Source organism: Leopardus geoffroyi, chromosome B1, assembly GCF_018350155.1.
Source record: "Leopardus geoffroyi isolate Oge1 chromosome B1, O.geoffroyi_Oge1_pat1.0, whole genome shotgun sequence".
NCBI lineage: Eukaryota > Metazoa > Chordata > Mammalia > Carnivora > Felidae > Leopardus > Leopardus geoffroyi.
Window position 1 is genome coordinate 161,069,735 of NC_059327.1, and position 22,339 is coordinate 161,092,073.

The window sequence follows — 22,339 nt, forward strand, 5'->3', positions numbered from 1 at the left end:
GGGTCAGAGGTGCCTGGGTGGCTCAGTCAGTTAAATGTCCGTGATTTCATGGTTCATGCATTCAAGCCCCGCATCAACTCTGTGATGACAACTCAGAGCCTGGAGCCTGCTTTGGAGAACCTGTCTCCCCCTCTCTCTGCCCCTTCCCTGTTCGCGTGTACTCTCTCTCTTTCAAAATAAATAACCATTAAAAAAAATTAAAGAAAAGGGGGTTATACACTGTCCAGGGCCTTGCACTTCAGGAAGCATTTTTGGAGTGTGTTGCTTGCACTCGGCTGTTGCATATTTGGCTGCTCTATCACAGTGGTCATCCTTCTACAAAGCTCCTCCTTACTCATGGTGGTGGATTGTTTAGACCTTTCACCAGGTGTGCTTACATTTGTTCAGAAATTAAAAAAAAAAAAAAAAAAGGAAAGTGCAGGGGACTTGGTCCCATACAAAGAGAAAAATGAGAGGGGTGGAAAAAAAGACCAAGCAGAGAATCAGAGAAACTACAAAGCTTAATCCAGAGAGAGAGAAAGGAAAATAAAGAAGGAGGTATAGAAAAGATGTAAAAAGAATAAAAATGCCTGATTAAACAGACTGACAAAGCAGAGGAAAAAAAAATACATAACAAGAAATGATCAAAAGTCAAATCAGAGACTACGAATCTGATTCCAAAGTGGGGGGGGGGGGGGGGGAAGAAGAGGGTAGAAAAAAGAAAAGAGAAAAAAAATAATAGTAATAAAAAATTAAACAAAAAACCAGACTAACATACATAACTGCAGGACAGTTGTCGGTTGGTGTTTGAGATCAGTGGCTGTGCTGTCTGGAGGAGAGGCCATCTGGTTCCCTTAGTGTCAGTCCCTTTCCAGTAGATAAGCAGTTGCTACGCACGGAGGGGCGGGGTTTGGTGTAAGCAGGTCCTGCCTTCACTGGGGGCCCTGAAGCCCCACTGTGTTGGTGATGAAGAGAAAAATGGCAGTACCCCAATCTGTCCTCCCTGGACCGGGTGTCTCAAACCTCACTGTTCAGGCAGCCCTTACAGAGTAGTGCGGGCAGCTGGCTTGTCCTGCTCCATGGTCTCCCTCGTCTCCTAGGTGATCGGCTGAGATTCAAAACCTGATGTCTTAAAGGATCCCACACTGTGGGACCCAGTTCTGGGGTAGCACCACTCCGCCCTGCCAATAAAGGGCCTTTGCCCGGCCTGGACCATATTTTTAGTAATAGCAATTTAGACTATCTGACAAACTCATTGTCATCAAGAATATTTCCGGACTCCTTCCTACATACCTTCGTTATCCTTCTTACTGTTATCTGGGTATCTGTCTCCCTATTCAGTTCCAGATTTTTGCCTATAAGGACTGACTTTTATCCTTCTATCCCTAAAGCTTAGCATACTATTTAATAGAAAATAGGCTTTCAACAAATGTTTGTTGATTAGATATTATTTTTAAATTGAAGAATAGTTGACATAGAATGTTATATTAGTTTCAGGTATAAACAGTGATTCAGTAATTCTGTACATTCCACAGTGCTCACCATGATAAGGGTAGTTACCATCTGTCGACATACAATGTTACTACAATATTAATGACTATGTTCCCTATGCTGTACTTTTTATTCACATGATTTATTTTGTAACTGGCAATTTGTTGGCCTTACTTCCTTTCACCTGTTTCATTCATCCTCCCTCTTATCCCCGGCAACCACCAGTTTATTGTTTGTATTCATGAGTGTTTCTGTTTTTTGTGTTTTAGATTTCATATATAGGTGAAATCATATGGAATTTGTCTTTCTGTGTCTGACTTCTTTCACCTGGTATGATACCCTCGAGGTTCATCCATGTTGTCAAGATTGGCAAGATTTCATTTTTATAGCTGAGTAGTATTCCTCACTGTGTGTGTGTGTCTGTGTGTGTTTGTGTGTGTGACACACACACATCTCATATCTTCTTTATCCGTTCATCTATCAATGGGCACCTAGGTTGTTTCCATATCTTGGCTATTGTAAATAACTGCTGCATGAATATAGGGGTACATATATCTTTTTGAATTATAGCCTATTTACAGTTTCATAGTCTAATATATATACTAAATGTTAAAAGTAGCCTTTATTATTTTATAATATAAAATCAATTATGAACCTCAATTTTTTTCCCCTGTATTCCTTTTTTAGAAGGGAAAAAGCCTTAAATATGCCCCAGCTAAAGGTATTTGCTTGAAAATATTTCAGCCTTTGGTACAAGCCAAAACATTTGAATTCTCTATGATAACATAAAGTGTTTCTCAACATTACTGTTTGTAGACTAATTTTTTTTTTTGAAAACTAATGACTATGTATTTTTCTTTCCACCCAAGGAGAAGTACAAATGTCTACCACAAGACGAAAACGTAATATGTTATGTTGTTTACCGTAAGCTGTAGTAAAATGAGCTCGATTGTCGACAGGTATGTTTTTAGAGACTCTTTATTTTGAATCCTATAAAGGTATTTTAAAATTTATTATTAGAGTAATGATCTCTATCAAACTGATACGGAGTTTCATGCTTAAACATAATTCCTATTACATTCAGTTTCTATATTGAGTAAACATAGTGTAATAGTAAGATATGTTAATGTTATCTATAGCCAAAGTCCAGTGTATGGCTTGTGTCCTAAACAGATCTTGAACTGTAATTTTGAGTTTGATTTGGTCAGAGCTGCTCCGAGAGAAATTGTGATAGTTGGCACATGTTTCCCTGGCACCTTATGGAATCTTTTTTCTCCTTATGTGTTGTCCTTGTTCTCCGTATCTATCTGTTGGGGCTAACTCCATGTCTTTAAGCATTCTAGTATTTGAGATTGATAAGTGGTAGCTATAATTAGGATTTTATTAGTTGAAATTATAATCTTTGAATCATATTCTTGGGAAAAGGATAAACCTTTGATTTTAAGACTTTTTTTTTCCCTACATTTTAATAGTGACACTGAGATTCATCTTACAATTGCCTTATCATAGTTTAATTGGTAGCATTTTTTTTCTTTCTTGGTGGCATGTGAAATACTGACAAGTCTTTATAAAGGTCAATGGTGTTCTTAATTTGATGACATACAGTAACATATTTTAAGCTCTTACTCTTTGATAGGTAATGTGTAGAGTACTTTTCATATGTTGCTTCATTTAACCTCACAATAATTCCATGAGGTTTTACAGCTGAGGCAACCATAGGTCAGAGAGGTTGAATAGTTTGTTTAAGGTCACATAGTTAAGTGATGAGCTGGAATTATGACCTATGTTGGCCTGACACTAAAGTTCCTGTATTTTTATTATAGTGTACTGTGTGATTCTTCCATAGGGGATTCTTTAAAAGTTTTGTAGCTAGAGTTGTATACAGAAGTGACTTGACGTCTGGGGCCAGCCTGTCTCCCTTTCCTGTGAGATAAACAGTGAAGATAAATACTCTACCAGAACTTAAGACCTAAGGGGCAAGGAGTTTCCTTAGAGAGGCCTGCCTGCAGCACTGCCATAGTTTTGGGCTATGCCATATTTTCAGGTGGGCTCTATGTATAGTTGTCTCCTCAGAAAGGATGTTCCTTCACTGCTCCTGAGAGATTAAATATGATTGTGGTATTATGCTTCTCAGTGATTGCCAATTCCCATTCTAGATGATACAACATCTAGAGATAACATCTGTGTTCAGACATAACAGCAGTTTTTAATAAGAGTTCATTATTTCTGTGAATATCATTAAAATTATGGACTCTCTCCTCAATAAAATGCATATACATACAGAAGTTTTCCTAAGTTGCAGTGCACACATGGAACCTGGAAAGTCCAGATATGGACCTCTGTGATACAAAATTGGCAGATATTCTCCACAATGGGTCCAGCAGACGTTCTGTGTGCCTTTATAGGCCTTAGAAAGGTGTGATTAAAGTAGTGAATAGTGAATTCATGTAAAACTCCTGAGTCACCTGAAATTATTTAATATTGCTACTTAGATTAAGGGGTTAGCCACCAGGGCTCTTGATTTCATTTGTTAAAATGTTGTTCCCCTAGATCTTCCCATAACCAACCTCTTCTTGTCACTTAGCTCTCAGCTTAGATCTCCCCACCTCAGCAAGTCCTTCCCTTACCACTGAGACTAAAGTAACACTGCAGTAACTAAAGTCTCCCCTTAAAAAAAAGAAAACTTGTCAATATTCCCTTGTTGATTTGTTTTGGTCTACTAGAAAATAAGCCATATGAGAGCAGGGACCTCTGTGTCTGATTAACTGCTCTGTATTCATGTTCAGAATAGATCCTGGCACATGAGTACTAATAAATATTTGTCAAATGAATCAGTAATGAATGAAATGTGTTAATGTAAGTTAAATGCTAGATGTTGTGATGCTCATGAGCAATTTGTGGTTTTATTAATATGATGTCTCAAAATAATTTTTTTAAACTATGCTGTTAAAGATAATTTCAAATGAAGTAATTTTTATATGATGGCAGATACACTGACTGTCTATAATTTTCACTGATTACTAACAGTCTGAAACAAGGTATTAACCTCCGGTTAAATTAAATTCTGATTTTTGCATGTCATATTTACAGTAAGCTAAGTAAGTAGTTTTAAAATTCACATTTGTGGTAAATTTTTTAAAAATTTAGGTAAACATGGATAAACTTTAGTTTTCTAATATTTATTAGGAAACAGGTTAGCAGTTAGTTGAATTTGAATTTGTACTATCCTTTAATTTTAGAAAAATCCTAGGATGTAACTGATTTGATTCACATGTCATTTTGGTATTGCTGTTGCTTAATGAGTCTGCTCTTATTTTCTCTGTCGACTTTCTTTTTTCTTTTAGAGAAGATGGTAGTATATTTGATGGGTTGGTGGAAGAAGATGACAAGGACAAAGCAAAAAGGTAGTTCATCTTAAGATGCAAAATAGTAATTAAATGAATAATAAGTAAATATAAAAGTAAATAGTGATTTCCAAAAGCTGTCTGTCTTAAGAGCTTAGATATATTAGCAAGGTGGAAAAGCTTAGAGTATCAGTATGCAGTTTATAAATTAATAAGGTTATCCTGTAAAAGTGCTCCTCTCATCACATCATATTTGGAGTGTGTAATATCCATAAGACATCACTAAGGATGTTAACCTTCATCACTTGGCTAAGGTAGGATTTGCCTGGATTCACATTTGTAGTTACTGTTTTCCCCTGAACTTGTTCTATTCTTTGGTAGCAAGTTATTAAGTGTAGCCTACCTTCAAAGTAGTGATGGGGGGAATTAAGCTCCACCTCCCATAGAAGGGGATATCTACATATATTGAAATACTTCTGTAAAAAAATTGTGTCCTTCCCATTCGTTTATGTCTGTATGAACTCATGTATATTTATTTTATAGTTTAAATTATACTCTAGTGCTGTTTTATTTTGTTGCTCAAATTGTTTCAGCTTTGGCGATTGGGAGTTCTTTCAGGGTAGGCTCCTGTGTCCTCCACATGCCTTTATTCTCCAGTAGAAGGGAAAGTAAATCGTGGAGGTGAGGGAGTGAGATCTAGAGCCATGGTAGTGTTGATGTGAGCTGCCTTAAACAGGAGGCTTGACAGTTAATTATAGTATTAGGAGAGGGAGGCTCTGGGTAGCATTATAGCAGTTTGTAGTCACTGAGAGTGGGCAGTAAGCACTTTCTGGGTGTTTTTTTCCAGCTGTGTTGAACTACGTGGGTGCTTAGACAAGGGTAGATGTTGTTGTAGTATTATACACAGGTACAAAGATAAACATGTAATAAGTAGTAGTTACTAAATGTCTGTATTCAGCAAAAAGGAAAAAAAAAAAAGGTAGTGGGATAAGAAAAATATTCACAATAACCGGGTAAATTGCAGAATATTCTAACGAATGGTTAAAATCTAAGAAGAAGATTTTGAAGACAACTATATAGTGTATTCCAGGAAATAAAAAGACCTGGATTTGAAGCTAAAAATATATAGGACAACCCGTATCCCTCAACCTCAATCTGGTGGAGGAAAGTTTTTACAAAATACCTTAGGATAGAGATAAAATCTGTTAAGATAGGAATAATCAGTCTTGCCTGAAAAAAGAAGCAGAACTCTAAGGAATTGACTTGGACAATGTTGAAGGCCAAGTTTATAGATAGATAAGGTAGCTAAGGGTATCCTATTTTCGAACACTCTGAAGGTTTGATCATGTTTTTAGGGAACCAGAAATACTGTGGCTCTGGAAGACACTGGAGGAAGACAGAGAATCTCACAATATTGTCATAATTAAGCAGAACCACACTGAACTCTGACTGAAACTATGATGAGTTAAAGTACCTTAGTGTTGAACCAAGAACAAAGGGAGTTTTATACCCACCTCCAAAATGAAATCTCTGTGGCCTGTTATCAGTGAGGTCCTTACAAGGGCTGAGAACTTCCAGCCTAAATGTAACAATGAAGTGAAGTTTGCTTTAGTGGTTATGATTCAACAGTAGAGTTGGCAATATTCGGTTTCTGTGTATTTTCTTCTCCTGGAATCAAAATGTCTGGTTTGAATTACTACTTCATGGTAGCTGTATGACCCTGGGCATGTTCTTTATGCCTCAGTTGTCACCTGTAAAATGAAAAGTTGTAAGTAATAAAGTCTTCCTCATAGGAGTTAATGAGATTTCATAAGTGCTTACAGTAGTGCCTGGCACATAAGTATGGCATGAATATTGGCTTTTATTTTTACCTCTATCCGTGTATTCAGATACTTCATATATGCTAATTTTCAGATGCTTATTTCTTACTCTTTTCTAGAGGAATATAACTAGATCTGCATATCTAAGTCTTTTGTGTATGTCTTTTTAAATGTGAAACAGGCAATTTCATCATATTTAAATTCTGCAAACCATCTGTGCACCAAAACCAGTATCACATGTTATATCTCACATTAATAAACAGCATTATCAGTCACTTGGGAATCCTCTTATATTTCCCTTTTGCTTCCCTACTGCAAACCAGATCTACCTGGAATTGATAGATCTGCCTCTTAACCCTCAAACCCACACTGCTCTGTTAACACTGCCACTGCCATGGTTTATAGGCTAGTATGTTGCGGCTGCCTCCTAAATGGTCACCTGACGTCCAGGCTTGTTTGCCATACAATAAATTTTCACGAGTATTTGCTAAATGAATTTGTTTCACCAAGCCTCGATCTTTTCATCACTGTGATGCCAGAATGGTCAACAAGCAGTTCTGTTCACATCATTCCTTTGCTTTAAAACCTTTCAGTGCCTTCCCCTGGCTTTCAGGATTAAATTAAAATCCTTTTATGTAACATAAAAACTTTATGATTTTTTCCAGTATTTATTTATTCCTCACCCACCGCCACAACTCTAGTATACTTGGGCACAGAAAGCCCATCCATTGACCATATTAGCCAGGTTGAATTACTTGTGACAGGAGTTCACTCCTGGGTAAGTTTCCTATACCTGTAATGCCATGCATACATCTACCCCACTACCACACCCTTTTCTCAGCCTCTGTGACTCCATTCAGTACACAAGTTCAGTACTCTGCATTTCCATAGGAATTAGATAAATTTCTTGAAAGAGGTTGTCTTTTCCCAGTATCCTTAGCCTTTATTAGCATAGTCTCTGTTACTATAGCAAGCACTCGCTGTTTGATGGAGTCAGTTTAATATCTTACGTTTCTTAAGAGATTTGAGCCATTATATTTTTTCCCTGTACAGAATTAAGAAATTTGACTTCAGGGGCACCTGGGTGGCTCAGTCAGTTAGGCATCTGACTCTTGATATCAGCTCAGGTCTTGATCTCAGGGTTGTGAGTTCAGGCCCCACGTTGAGCTCTGCACTGGGCATGATGCTTATGTTAAAAAAAAAAAAAAAAATCTGACTTCACAAAGCAGACAGAAGTCTGCTTTAATCATAGAATCATTAATCATTAATCATAGAATGATTAATTGGTCTATAAATAATTGTATTTACTTGTCTGAAGGTCATGGTGCCACTTAGTATTTATTTACTGGTTAGCTGCTTCACATAAAATAGTACTAATTATTCTTTTGGTGTGCATATTTTGAGTGCTTACTGTTTGTTAGTTGTTACGTTTAAGTGCTTAGATGAAAAAATTGGGGCTTTGTCATCAAGAAGTACACAGCCTAATGGAGAGAGAGATATGCAGACATTTGGTTATAGCTCTGTGGTGGAGGCTGGGATAATGAAATAAAGTGGAAGGCTATATGGATAAGCCTGAGGGTAGAGAGATTTTCATTTTTAGATTTGTTTGTAATTTAAAACTTACAGGAGATGGATAACTCTCCTACTTAGTAATTTTGAATAATTATATGCACATTATATGCACTTTCACAAATGCATCTCAGTAATATTCATAATAACTTACTAAAGAAAATACAAATACTTGGTATTTGTATTAAATAAGTTAAATAAATAAAACCTGAGATTTGAATGAAGTTTGTCTTATTGGCATTTTTCTAAGAACATATATGCTAAATGCTTAATATGTAAGTTTCTTTAGTGATTAACTGAGAAGAAAATTACTGCCCAAATTAACTGTACATTGTTGGTAACTTGTGGATAAATACTTACTACCACTATATTGACAGAATACATGATTTGTAGTTGTGTCCGAAGTGAGCATTGTATTAAATTACGTGTGTCATCAAATGGATTGTTTGAAAACTGCTTTTCTTTTTCATCAGAGTATCTAGAAACAAATCTGAAAAGAAACGTAGAGATCAATTTAATGTTCTCATTAAAGAACTGGGATCCATGCTTCCTGGTAATGCTAGGAAGATGGACAAATCTACTGTTCTGCAGAAGAGCATTGATTTTTTACGAAAACATAAAGGTAAAATTTTAACTTTATAAGATGGATTTTTTTTTTTTTTAATAACAGACTCTCTCTTAAAGCATAATGTGGTAGAATCTTGACAGTGATTCTTAAAATTGGATGCTTCCATACCTTTTTTTTAAGAGAAAGAAATCAATTGCCTTTTTAAAGGTTTCCTGGTATGTTCTTTATTTCATTCAACAAACATTTATTTAGTGCCTACTATACGCTAGATTCTTGGGGTGAAGAGTAGCAGTCCTGGCCCTCAATTAAATTTAAGCCAAGGAAGACAAACATGTGAATAACTAATTTACAACTAATTTATTTATTCCTCACCTGTAGATATTTAAAATGTGAGTAGTGTTCACAAACCGTAAACATGTTGTGAGAACACAGGAAAAAAAATGCCAGGAAGGGCTTAAAAATAGCTGATTTTTCAACTGAGTCTTCCTTTTAGGTTAAGTGAAGAGAACCACATTTCACCCGGAGGGAATAGGAAGTATTGTGTGCAAAAGCAGGGAGAGTTTACTGTAATTGGAGCATAGTTGAGTTGGAAAATTATGGCTATATTTGAAAGAAAGGCAGGAGCCACATCATTTGGGCCTTATATGCCATTTTAAAAGATTTTAGGGGCACCTGGGTGGCTCAGTCGGTTCAGCGTCCGACTTTAGCTCAGGTCATGATCTCACGGTTTGTGAGTTTGAGCTCCGTGTTAGGCTCTGTGCTGACAGCTCCGAGCCTGCAGCCTACTTTGGATTCTTTCCTTCTCTCTGCCCTCCCCAACTTGTACTCTGTCTCTCTCTGTCTCTCAAAAATACATGTAAAAAAAAATTTTTTTAAAGAAGATTTCAGTATATGTCTAGTAATTAAACACTGTTTATAAAATAAAGTGATTATTTGTTAATTGAAGAAAATCACTTTGACTATAAATGAGTCATGAAAAGAAAAAGTTAAAGAATATTAAGTATTTTGGTAACAGAGATAATAGATGAAAAACTTGGAACATTTCCTTTTCTAGCTGCAAGTGAAACCACAAAACTTCTCAAAAGGAGAATTTGTAACTAGTACCTTTATTCACTCCTCCCGGGCTCACTGAGTCATGCGTTACCAAGCTGATTTTTATGCTCCATCACTCTCTGAAATTATTTTTGGTAATTTCACAAATGCCATAAGCCCCACCCATTCTGCTACCAATCAGATAATAGCAGTAGCTTTTTCTTATACCTAATGCACTGGAAGTTTTAATCCATCCTCCACTGGTTTTCTTTTTTCTTGGTCTGTGTTATACTGCACTTCTTCATTCATCCCCACTTTCTGAAACTTTATTTTTTTGCCCTGTAAATGTCTTGTCTTTTGTGCTTTTGCTTTCTCTTCACTCTTTCCCTTGGTTATCTCATTCCATAGCTTCAAGTATTGTCTCCCTATTAAACTACCATATCTGTATTTTTAGATGCAAACTTTTCAGTCTTTTGTATCCAGATAACTTTTGGATCTTTCTTTTGCATGTCCTCAACCTCAGTGCATCTAAAACTGAACTCATTTTCATTTTCTCAAGTCACCTCTTTCTCTCAACTTCCCTTTTTACATTTTTATACCACCATCATTTCAGGCCCCAGGACTCAAGCCTGAAAAGACTTTTGAATTTTTTCCATCTTCCTTAGTACTACATCACAGTTGCCAAATTCCGTTGATCCTTCTGTAAATGTGTCATAATTGCTTGTCTTCACTTTTATTATTACATTTTACCTCTGCAGTTAGTATTCTCACTAACCTTAGTGTCTCTTGTTAGCACACTTAGTCCCCTCAGACATTGCAGCTCAATAAATGATTGCTGAATGAAATGAAATAATATGCATACATTTGCCCCTGATAATTGAAGATTAATACTGGCATTAAGTAGATCAGTTTTTTTTTTCAAAATTGGGTATATCATTCTCAGAAAAGTAAAATTTACCTTAAATTAAAAGGGAATTCTTAGATACTTATTATTAATACTCTAAAATAAGCCTGTGTTTAACTAAAGTTGATGGGATTTGCTTGTGGATTTAAATCTTTTTTCTGAATGTATATAATTGGTGTGAATGTGAAAAACATGACTATATTCCACAGAATTAGTAGCTAGACTTTTTACTCTTCATATTAGTAGTACAGGCATTTCCAGTATGCCAAAAGTTGGGTGACAGTTTAATATGCTTGATTTATATATCTGATAACACAAAATCAAAACAGCCTGCTCCCTACTTTTCACAGCAAAGTAGAATATGTTTTTGTGGAGTAATATCTATGACATAGATCTTTGTTTTGGTTGTTTAAGATGTCTGCATTAAAAAATGGAAAAGTATTTATTACCTAAATAGTTGAGATTTCATCATTAAGGAATAGCTTTCTCATATCTAAATCTATTAGAAAAATGTTGCAAAATAAACTCTAATAATTTTGTTAAAATGTGTGCCCAAGCCAGGGATCTCCAAATTTTGACCAGTTTAAAAACATGCAAGAGGACACTAAGCAAAATCACTCTGGGATTATTACTTGGGAGTTTTTGCCCCAAATCTTAGTCTCCTTGATTATTAAGAATAGAGCACCTCAAATTGGGAGGAATCTTGCTGCTTGGCAGTAGGCAAGCCTGTGGTCATTTCAGTAAAAGCAGAATGATGGACTGACCTCCTTGGCTCCTTTCCTCCAGGCTCATGTCCTTACGACTGCTCTAGGTTCCATCATTTAAATGTCAAGAGAAGGATGAGGAAAAAGAATTTGTTCTGATGCTTGATACTAATCTGCTTCTGATTCCTATTTGGTCATTATGTCAAGTAGGAAGCAGTCTCAGGCCTTCCACAATACAGGTTGTCAGAGCTCCCAGAGAAAAACCAGAGATTGGTATTCCCAGAAGACCCAATCCAAGGAGATAGCTTGCCACATTAGCCCATGCAGTTCATCACTGGGCCTTCTAATACCTACCTAGACCAATACATGTTATTGCCCATGGTTCTCATTTTAAATAGGAGAGAAGGCAGGTTGTTGGACTTTAGTACCACCCTTTAGCCCTACCCGGTGTTTGGAGTATGCCACTAATGTATCAAATAATCTTTACAGAAATCACTGCACAGTCAGATGCCAGTGAAATTCGACAGGACTGGAAACCTACATTCCTTAGTAATGAAGAATTTACACAATTAATGTTAGAGGTATGTCTAGATTTACTTTTTGAAAAGTTTTATTTTCCTCAGAAAAGATATAGAGATGATGAATTTTAGTATATTTTAACAATATTAATTTAATATTGAGAAGTCTTTAATTCATTGTAAATCAATAAATTATATCTTCAATTAAAATTAATTGATGTAAGTATAAGTAAATAGTAGTATGTGGTAAGGTAATGTTAAATTTTCATATTTTTAATAATACATGAGTTTTGAGAGGCTTGATAAAAGTCAGAAACCTATAGCTATCAAGTTCTTTACCTGAGACCACACTAACAATATTCATATGAAGAAAATGTAGATTATTCATCATATGTTAAATACTATGCCCTCATAAAGGGGCACCTGGCTGGCTCAGTCAGCATGTGACTCTTGATCTCAGGGTCATGAGTTTGAGCCCACGTTGGGTGTAGAGATTACTTAAAAATACAATCTTTAAATATTATGAAATGTAAACTACTGTTTAATTTTTTTAAACGAATTAAAATTCACCTAAATACAATATAAGATAAATGATTTTGAAAATATTAAAACATTGAAATATACATTGAAAGGCAACTCTTCTTAATTCAAGTAGAAACTTTTAAAAGGAAATAAGTAAATGTTCTTCTGTAACAAAATTATTTTTGAAAATAATTCAGAACATATTTGCTTATAATTAAACCCTCTAATACCTCATACAATTATTTCTAAAATCCACAGATGTTTTGAGTCACTCATATCTATCAGTTTTCTTTCTCTACTTTTTTAATTGTTTCCTGTGTAGAATAATATAGGTATCATCTTTGCACGCAAAGTACACAGAGTTCAATATCAAATTTCCATGTAAACCTTAATAGGAAACAGAGGTGGTATACTTTGGTAGTAACATTTAAAGACAAGAAAAATAAATACATAACAAAGTAGACATAGAAAGAACCAAGGAAAGCAGTTGAGGTAGGTATGTGGAAGTTGTTAAATAATTTACATCTTTTATCCTGTTTGTTTGGATGTATTATTTCAGACCTGAAGCATTTATCTGTGTCATGTATGTGTATGTAATGACTATATTGCAACTGTCTCTGTATATTGACTGAAGTCTGAGGCAACATGAAGTATTTTGCAAATCAATGAGTTATTTTTCGGTTCATACTTAAGATGGAACAGTTAATTGCTGGATTAATTAAGTATATATTCAGCAGAAATGTTACCATATGAAAATTTATTGGACTATAAGTATATTTATGTATAATTGTAGCTATCCTTAAAATCTGAAAAATAATGAGCATTTTTCACATATTAACTCTATGAATCCTCAAAATAATCTTATGAAGTAGCATCTGTTTATGCCTTTCTTACTTCCGGATGAGGAAATCAAGGAACAAAGGGATTATGAAATTTACTCAAAGTAACACAATTAGTAAGTAGCCCCATTAGGATTCACTGCAGCCTCTCATCTCCCTGGCCTCAACCTCTCTGCACACTGCCACTCATGAACTTCTTTCATTGAAAGCTAGCCAAAGAACAGTCCTTTTATCTTAAAAACCACCAGTTAGCTCTTTGAATTACCGGACACTTACGTTATAGACCAAATATTAGTTTCTAATTTTAAGGGTTTTACCCCCCCTTGTTCTGCAACAAAACTGTTACATTACTTTTAAGTTTGTAAAAGAGTAGTCTGTAATAGCCTTCTGATCATCCACTCATTACTAAACTCATTGATAATGTCCAAAATTATCTTGCTTAGGTAAAAGTAATATGTTTATGAAAGAGTACACACAAGCTGATGTCTAAATACATAAAGGATTTAACTCATTTAATTACTCCTTAATTTTTATTTTATGATTATATTGTCAGTGCAGTGGTTTAATAAGATCTTCTGTGTTAATCATAAACATTTACTTACTCTGCTTCATTGGTATGAAAATTTCCTTACAAATTCATAAATTGGTATAATATCTTCAGTCATTTCTTAATACTTAATGAAGATAAATTCACTAATAGGCCAAACAGAATAGCATTGTCTCCAAATTTTCTTCACACTGCACAGATTCTTTTTTTTTATTATCATTTGCCAAGACACATGTAGTACCTATGATGTAGATAACTATCGAAAGGAAGAAAGAAACAAGAGTGCTGATACTTTAAAAAAAAAAAAAAAATTGATGGACATGAGCTGCTTCCATATCTTGGCTGTTGTAAATAATGCTGCTATAAACATCGGGAAACAAGTCTCTCTTTGAATTAATGTTTTTGTATTCTTTGGGTAAATACTCAGTAGTGTGATTACTGGATCCTGGGGTAGTTCTATTTTTACCTTTTTGAGGAAACTCTGTACTGTTCTCCAGAGTGTCTGTGCTAGTTTTCTTTTTTTTTTTTTTTTTTTTTAATTTTTTTTTTTTTCAACGTTTATTTATTTTTGGGACAGAGAGAGACAGAGCATGAACGGGGGAGGGGCAGAGACAGAGGGAGACACAGAATCAGAAACAGGCTCCAGGCTCTGAGCCATCAGCCCAGAGCCTGACGCGGGGCTCGAACTCACGGACCGCGAGATCGTGACCTGGCTGAAGTCGGACGCTTAACCGACTGCGCCACCCAGGCGCCCCAGTCTGTGCTAGTTTTCAATCCCACCAACAGCACAAGAGCGTTCTCCTTTCTCCACATCCTTGCCAACACTGGTTGTTTCTTGTGTTGTTGATTTTAGTCATTCTAACAGATGTGAGGTGATACCTCATTGTAATTTTGATTTGCATTTCCCTGATGATAAGTGATGATGAGCATCTTTTCATGTGTCTGTTGGCCATCTGTATGTCTTCTTTGGAGGAATGTCTGTTCATGTCTTCTGCCCCTTTTTAAATTGGATTCTTTGGGTTTTGGGTGTTAAGTTCTCTAAGTTCTTTATAGATTTTGGATAGTAACCCTTCATCAGATATGTCATTTGTAAATACCTTCTCCCATTCCATAGGTTGCCTTTTCGTTTGGTTGATTGTTTCCTTCATTGTGCAGAAGCTTTTTATTGATGTAGTCCCAATAGTTTATTTTTGCTTTTGTTTCCCGTGCTTCAGGAGACCTATCTAGAAAAAGTTGCTACAGCTGATGGCAGAGAAGTTATTACCTGTGCTGTCGTCTAGGATTTTTATAGTTTGAAGACTCACATTTAGGTCTTTAATCCATTTTGAAATGATTTTTGTGTATGGTATAAGAAAGTGGTCCAGTTATATTCTTTGGCTCTCCAGTTTTACCAACAGCATTTGTTTTTTTTTTTTCCAGTGGATATTCTTTTCTGCTTTGTTGAAGATTGACCATATATATAATTGTGGGTTTATTTCTGAGTTTTCTGTTCTATTCTGTTGATCTGTGTGTCTGTTTTTGTGCCATTACCAGACTGTTTTGATTACGACAGCTTTGTAGTAGAATTTGAAGTCTGGAATTGTGATGCCTTCAGCTTTGCTTTTTTTTTCAAGATTACTTTGGCTATTCAGGGTCTGTTGTGGTTCCATACAGGTTTTAGGATTGTTTGTTCTAGTTCTGTAAAAACACACTGTTGGTGGGGCGCCTGGGTGGCGCAGTCGGTTAAGCGTCCGACTTCAGCCAGGTCACGATCTCGCGGTCCGTGAGTTCGAGCCCCGCGTCGGGCTCTGGGCTGATGGCTCAGAGCCTGGAGCCTGTTTCCGATTCTGTGTCTCCCTCTCTCTCTGCCCCTCCCCCGTTCATGCTCTGTCTCTCTCTGTCCCAAAAATAAATAAACGTTGAAAAAAAAAAATTAAAAAACAAAAACAAAAAACACACTGTTGGTATTTTGATACGGATTGCATTAAATGTGTAGATTGTTTTGGGTAGTATCGACATTTTAACAATATTTGTTCTCCCAACCCATCAGCATGGAATGTTTTTCTATTTTTTGGTGTCATCTTTAATTTCTTTCATCAGTGTTTTATAGTTTTCAGAGTATAGGTCTTTCACCTCTTTGGTTATTAGGTTTATTCCTAAGTATCTTATTATTTTTTGTGCAATTGTAAGTGGGATGGTTTTCTTAATTTCTCTTTCTGCTCCTTTATTATTGATATATAGAAATGCAACAGATTTCTGGAGATTGATTTTATATCCTGTGACTTGACTTAATTAATAGTTCTAGCAGTTTTTTGGTGGAATCGAGTTTTCTATATATAATGTCATATCACATGAAAATAGTGACAGCTCTACACCTTCCTTACAGATTTGGATGCCTTACATTTCTTTTTGTTGTCTGATTTCTGTGGCTAGGAAGTCTAGTATGGTGTTGAATAAAAGGAGTGAGAATGGATAGCCTTGTGTGGTTCCTGATGTTAGGGGAAAAACTCTTTTTCCCTGTTAAGGAGGATATTAGCTGTGGGTTTTTCATATATGGCCTTTATTATGTTGAGGTATACTCTGTTGAGGGTTTTTATCGTGAATGGATGTTGTACTTTGTCAAATGCTTTTTCTGCATTTACTGAAATGATCATATGGTTTTTATCCTTTCTCTTATTGATATGATGTATCATATTGGTTGGTTTGCAAATATTGACCCACTCTTGCAATCTAGGAATAGACACACTTGATCATGGTGAATGATTTTTTTAATGTTTTGTTGGATTCAGTTTGCTAATAATTTATTCAGGATTTTTGCATCTATGTTCATCAGAGATATGGCCTATAATTCTTTTTTTTTGTAGTGTCTTTATCTGGTTTTGGTATCAGGGTAATACTGGCCTCATAGAATGAATTTGGAAGTTTTCCTTACTCTTCTATTTTTTGGAGTAGTTTGAGAAGAATAGGTATTAACTCTTCTTTAAATGTTTGGTAGAATTTGTCAATGAAGCCATCTGGTCATGAAGTTTTGTTTGTTGGGAGTGTTCTGATTACTGATTCCATTTCTTTGCTGGTAATTGGTCTGTTCAATTTTTTTATTTTCCTGTTTCAGTTTTGGTAGGCCATATTTTTTCTAGGAATTTATCCATTTTTTCTATGTTGTCCAATTTCTTGGCATATAGTTTTTTAATAATCTATTGCAATTGCATTTCTGTGGTGTTTGTTATTAATTCTCCTCTGTCATTTGTCATTTATTTATTTGGGTCCTTTCTCTTTTTTCTTGATAAGTCTGGTTAAGTGTCTTCTCAGTTGTAATGATTTTTTTTCAAAGAACCAGCTCTGGTTTCATTGATCTGTTTTTTGTTTGGTTTTGTTTTAGTTTATATATCATTTATTTCTGCTCTAATCTTTATAATTTCCTTCCTTCTGCTGTGGCTTCAGGTTTTGTTTGATGTTCTTTTTCTAGCTTCTTTAGGTGTTAAGTTTAGGTTGTTTATCTGAGATTTTTCTGGCTTCTTGAAGTAAGCCTGTATTGCTATAAACTTCCCTCTTAGAACTGCTTTTACTGCATCCTGAAGGATTTCATTTCATTTCATTTTCATTTGTTTCCATGTCCTTTTTATTCCCTTTATTTCCTCATTGATCCATTTAGTAGCATGTTATTTAACTTCCATGCATTTGTGGTCTTTCCAGATTTTTCTTGTGATTGACTTCTAGTTTCATAGAGTTGTGGTCAGAAAAGATGCATGGTATGTATGACTTCAGTCTTTTTGAATTTGTTGAGGCATGTTTTGGGTTAATATGTGATCTGTTCTGGAGAATGTTCCATTTGCACTTAAAAAGAATGTGTATTCTGTTTTAGGATGGAATGTTCTGAATATGTCTTTTAAATCTGGTCCAATGTTCATTCAAAGCTATGGTTTCCTTGTTGATATTCTGTGATGTAAGTGGGTTGTTAAAGTTCCCTACGATTAATGTATTATTATTGATTAGTCCCTTTATGTTTATTATTAACTGTTTTATGTATTTGGAGGCATAAATATTTTCAATTGTTATATCTTGTTGGATTGTCCCCTTTTTTATTGTATAGTGTCCTTCTTTGCTTCTTGTTATAGGCTTTGTTTTAAAGTCTATTTTGTCCCATATAAGTATTGCTACTCTGGCTTTCTTTCCTTCCCTCCCCCGCTTTCCTTCCTTCCTTCCTTCCTTCCTTCCTCTCCTTCCTCTCCTTCCTCTCCTTCCTCTTCTCTCTCTTTTTCTTTCTCTCTCTAAATTTTTATTTAAATTCTAGCTAGTTAACATATGGTGCAGTATTAGTTTCAGGGGTAGAATTTAGTGACTCATCACTTACATACAACACCCAGTGCTCATCACAAGTGCCCTCCTTAATACCCATCATGGGTTTAATCCATACCGCCTGCCCACCTCTCCTCCAGCAACCCTCAGTTTGTTCTCTTTAGTTAAGAGTCTGTTTCTTGGTATGCCTCTCTTTTCACTCTGGCTTTCCTTTGACATCCATTTACATGATAAATATTTCTCCCATAACCTCACTTTCAATCTGCAGATGTCTTTAGGTCTAAAATGAGTCTCTTACAAGCAACATATAGATGGGTATTTTTTTTTTTTATAATCCATCCGGTCACCGTGTCTTTTAATTGGAGCATTTAGTCCATTTACATTCAAAGTAATTCTTGATAGATACGTATTTATTACTATTTTATTACCTGTTTTGTGGTCATTTCTGAAGATTTTCTCTGATCCTTTCTTGTCTTTCTCTCTTTTATGGTTTGCTGGTTCTCTTTAGTGATACATTGGATGTATTTCTCATTCTTTCCATATTAGTGATTTTTGATCTGTGGTTATCATTAAGTTTATGTTTAACATCTTCTGCATTTAGCAGTCTATATTAAGTTGATGGTTGTTTAGGTTTGAACTCACTCGTTACACCTCTCTTCCCCATGTTTTAGGTATATGGTATCATATTTTACATCCTTTTATTTTGCAAGTTCCTTAACTGATGTTTTATAGAAATACTCACTTTTACTGCTTTTGTGTTTCCTGTTCACACTGTTTCTTTTCCCCTGAGAGATTTCCCTTTAATATTTCTTTCAGAGCTCATTTACTGATCATGAACTCCTTTAGTTTTGGTTTGTCTGGAAGACTCTATTTTTGTTGTTGTTTGGGAAACTCTTTATCTCTCTGTTCTGAATGATAGCCTTTCTGTTCTGAATGATAGCCTTGCTGAATAAAGTATTCTTGGTTGCCGATTTTTCCCATTCAGTACTTTGAATTTATCATGCCACGCTCTTCTGGTTTGGAAAGTTTCTGCTGAAGAATCCCCTGCTAGCTTTGTGGGATTTCCCTTGTATGTAACTGTATTCTTTTGTCTTGTTGCTTTTAAATTTTTTTCTTTATTACTGTATTTTGCTATTTTAATTACATATGTCTTGACGTAGATCTATTTTTGTTGATTTTTGTCAGGGGTCTCTATGCCTTTCTTTCTCCAAATTAAGGAAGCTTTCAGCTATTATTTCTTTAAATAAAGTTTCTTCTCCCTTTTCTCCCTCCTTTTCTTCTGGGTGTCTATAATATGAATGCTACTGTGTTTGATGGAGTTACTGAGTTACCTAAGTCTGTTCTTGTTTTGTGCAATTCTTTTTTTCTGTCTTTTGTTCAGCTTGATAACTTTCTGTTACTCTGTCTTCTAGGTCATTAATTCATTCCTCTGCTTCTTCCATCCTGCTGTTCTTTCTGATAAGTGTATTTCTCGTTTCTTTTATTAAGCTCTTTATTTCTGCTATGCTATTCTTTATCTCTGTGTTGAGGGTCTCACTAATGTCTTCCACTCTTTTGTCAAGTCCAGTGAGTATATTTATGATCATTACTTTAAAATCTCTATCAGGCATGTTACTTCTGTTTTACTTAGATCTCTGGCTGTGGCTTTGTCCTGTTCTTTCATTTGGGACAAATTCCTCTGTCTTCTCATTTTGTCTAAGTCTCTCTGCCTGTTTCTCTGTGTTAGGAAAGTCAGCAACATCTCCTGTTTTTGAGGGTAATGGCTTTTTGAAGAAGATGTTTTGTAGTGCCCTGCCGGGTAGTTTGCCCTCTTCTCCAGGGCCTAGCACTTCAGGGAGAACCTCTAGTGTGTGCTGCATGTACTCTGCTATTGTGTCCTGGCTGCTTTATTCTTCAGGTCAGTCATCTACAGAGGCTATCTTTGCCTATTTTAGGCAGTGTTTGGTTCCTGGCCTGAATGTGGCATGTTTTAATAGGTGTGGTCTGGTCGGTTTATGAAATGAGACCTATCACCACCTCCACTGGAACTGAGGCCCTGCCAGACTCCTGAGTGGGGAGATACGGTGTGGGCAGGGGTTTGGTTTTCTGGGGGAGGAGACACACCATCCTGGAACTGAGACAAGTGTGACTGGAAAGGACAGTTCTTCTCTGGACCACAGGGTTATGGAGCTAGGTATAAATAATTTAGGTAACAAGTGTTGGCTGCACTGGTTCCCACTGGTGGCTGTGTGCTTAGGCTGAGGGGTGGGGGAGGGAAATGGTGCTTACCAGTTCCTTTGTTCCTGGTAGGGACTTTCTGTGAATGCTGCCTCTCTGGGATACACTCTGAAGTGAGCAAATCACCTCTCCATTGTGTGCCCAGGTGCTCTTCAGATCGCTGTTTCTATACTGTATGTCCATGGGTTGTTTGTCCTGCCTTCTCCACCACTGCCTCTGGTCTCTCCCCAAGCCAAGCCTGCTGATCTTTAGAACTCCAGGCTTTAAGCCTGCTGGTTGCGCCTCACAAGATTTGACCCCTCTTGCTTTCCAAGCCAATTGGTATGGGGATTTGTTTTCCTCATGTGCTCCCCTGTGTGCTAGTGTGTCTTTCATTCTTCTCTGCTACTGGAGCTTTCTCCCTTCCCACTGCAGCAGCTGATCTGTTTCGCTGCATCTCTGCACTTCCTACTTTCTTCACTGTGGCCTCTTCTCTACTTTCAGTTGTGGAGCTTGTTCTACCAGTCTTTAGATGGATTTCTGGGGTATTTAGGTTATTTCATAGTTATCTAGTTGTATTTGTGGGATGAGGTGAGCCTAGGGTCCTCCTACTCTGCCACTATGTTTGAAGACAAAGAATTTTAATAACTCTTTCTGTTATACAATGTGGGGAAGGGATACGCTTTATAGGCTTCAGTCTTAGGAGTAGGATGTCCTTCCCTGTCTTACTTTCTCTTCCATATGTCTTCTCTTCTGCCATAGGGTCTTCATCAAGACCCCTTTAAGTTTTTGGTGTACCTACCCATCCACCTTGCCCAGAAATTGCATCCCTCCATTGAAAAGAAGTCTGGGCCCTGGGTCCTTCTTGTGTTAAGACTTTTGTAGTATGCTGGTGGAGACTTCTCTCTGGTTAGTCTTTGCCTTTCCTGAAGATGAAAAGGGCAGTTTCTGGTTCTAGAAATGGCCTTATGTCATTGAGAGTTCTGATTCCAGTTCCTTCTCTTCACAGAAGAGAGCTGCACTCAATTTCTAGCAAAAATCTAAGAGCAAATACAGATGACTGTAGTAAATATTAATTTGCTTTCAAAGATAATCTAGCCTTACATGAAGCATGTTCTTTTTTGTATCATTTTGACCCCATTCATAACAAAACAGTAATACTGGAATTATTGTAGTAAAGAGTTTTTGGAAAAATAATTTCATGAATATTCTTAAATTACAAGGTTTTCTTACACAGAGCCAAGAATGCATTTTTCTGAGCTATTCTAGAAGATAGCCATCTACTCAAAATCTGTTCATTCTGACATCCAAATCTATCCCCTAATACAAGGTGAGGGGTGGTAGGGAGGGTGCCTTTTTCTGTATGTTCAACAATTCTTCATAATTACTTAGAAGTAGATGGAGATTGGTCTAACTCCCAGGTCCATACATTATATATTACAGATATTTTTTATCTACTCTGTGCTGCACATCTGCTGGGTGCTGCAGATAACAGTGTTGAAGCAGATATATATGGCTTTCTTTTTTTAAGAAGATATATATGGTTTTTCCCGAGATTGCCATTTTTTAGAGAGCCCTATAATTTAAAAAGAAATGTAAATGTAATGTGATAACTGTTTTGATAGGCAGAGAGGAGCTCCTCCTATAGTATATCTTTTCTGCTGTGTATCTTCAGCATTTTTTCACTGGATCTTCCTTTCCTTCAGCCTGCATATATACTTCAGTTACTTCCCTTGAAACCTGGTCCCCTTAAAACTTGTCCTTTTTCCTTTCTTCCCTCTGAAGTTCATAAAGGAGTGGTTTATAATAGCCCAATTATCCACTTGTCTCTAAACTCACTGTATAGTCTGACTTACCCTTCTACTCACATAAAATCTTTTGAAAGTCACCAAAATTCATTTCTCATTTTTTCAGTCTTTATCCTGTTTGATCTCATTTTACAGTGAACCATCCCTCTTTCTCCTCACTCACCTTGTCATTTACTCTTCCATTGCCTCCCTTGATAACAGTGCCTTCTCTCTTTTCTGTCAT

At 36.2% G+C, this 22,339-nt stretch overlaps 1 protein-coding gene across 5 annotated transcripts in view; it reads left to right on the forward strand.

Annotated features, from left to right (window-relative positions):
* Positions 1-22,339, forward strand: part of CLOCK (clock circadian regulator) — a 130,311-nt gene that overhangs the window by 53,310 nt on the left and 54,662 nt on the right. For 4 of the 5 annotated variants that reach the window (XM_045474002.1, XM_045474003.1, XM_045474001.1 and 1 more), the window contains exons 4-7: positions 2,340-2,429; positions 4,815-4,874; positions 8,677-8,825; positions 11,901-11,992. In XM_045474002.1, coding sequence (XP_045329958.1) covers positions 2,383-2,429; positions 4,815-4,874; positions 8,677-8,825; positions 11,901-11,992 — 348 coding nt within the window. In that variant the 5' untranslated portion in view covers positions 2,340-2,382. Of the gene's footprint in view, positions 1-2,339; positions 2,430-4,814; positions 4,875-8,676; positions 8,826-11,900; positions 11,993-22,339 lie in introns of those variants that run through there. The other variant, XM_045474005.1, reaches the window with a different exon arrangement.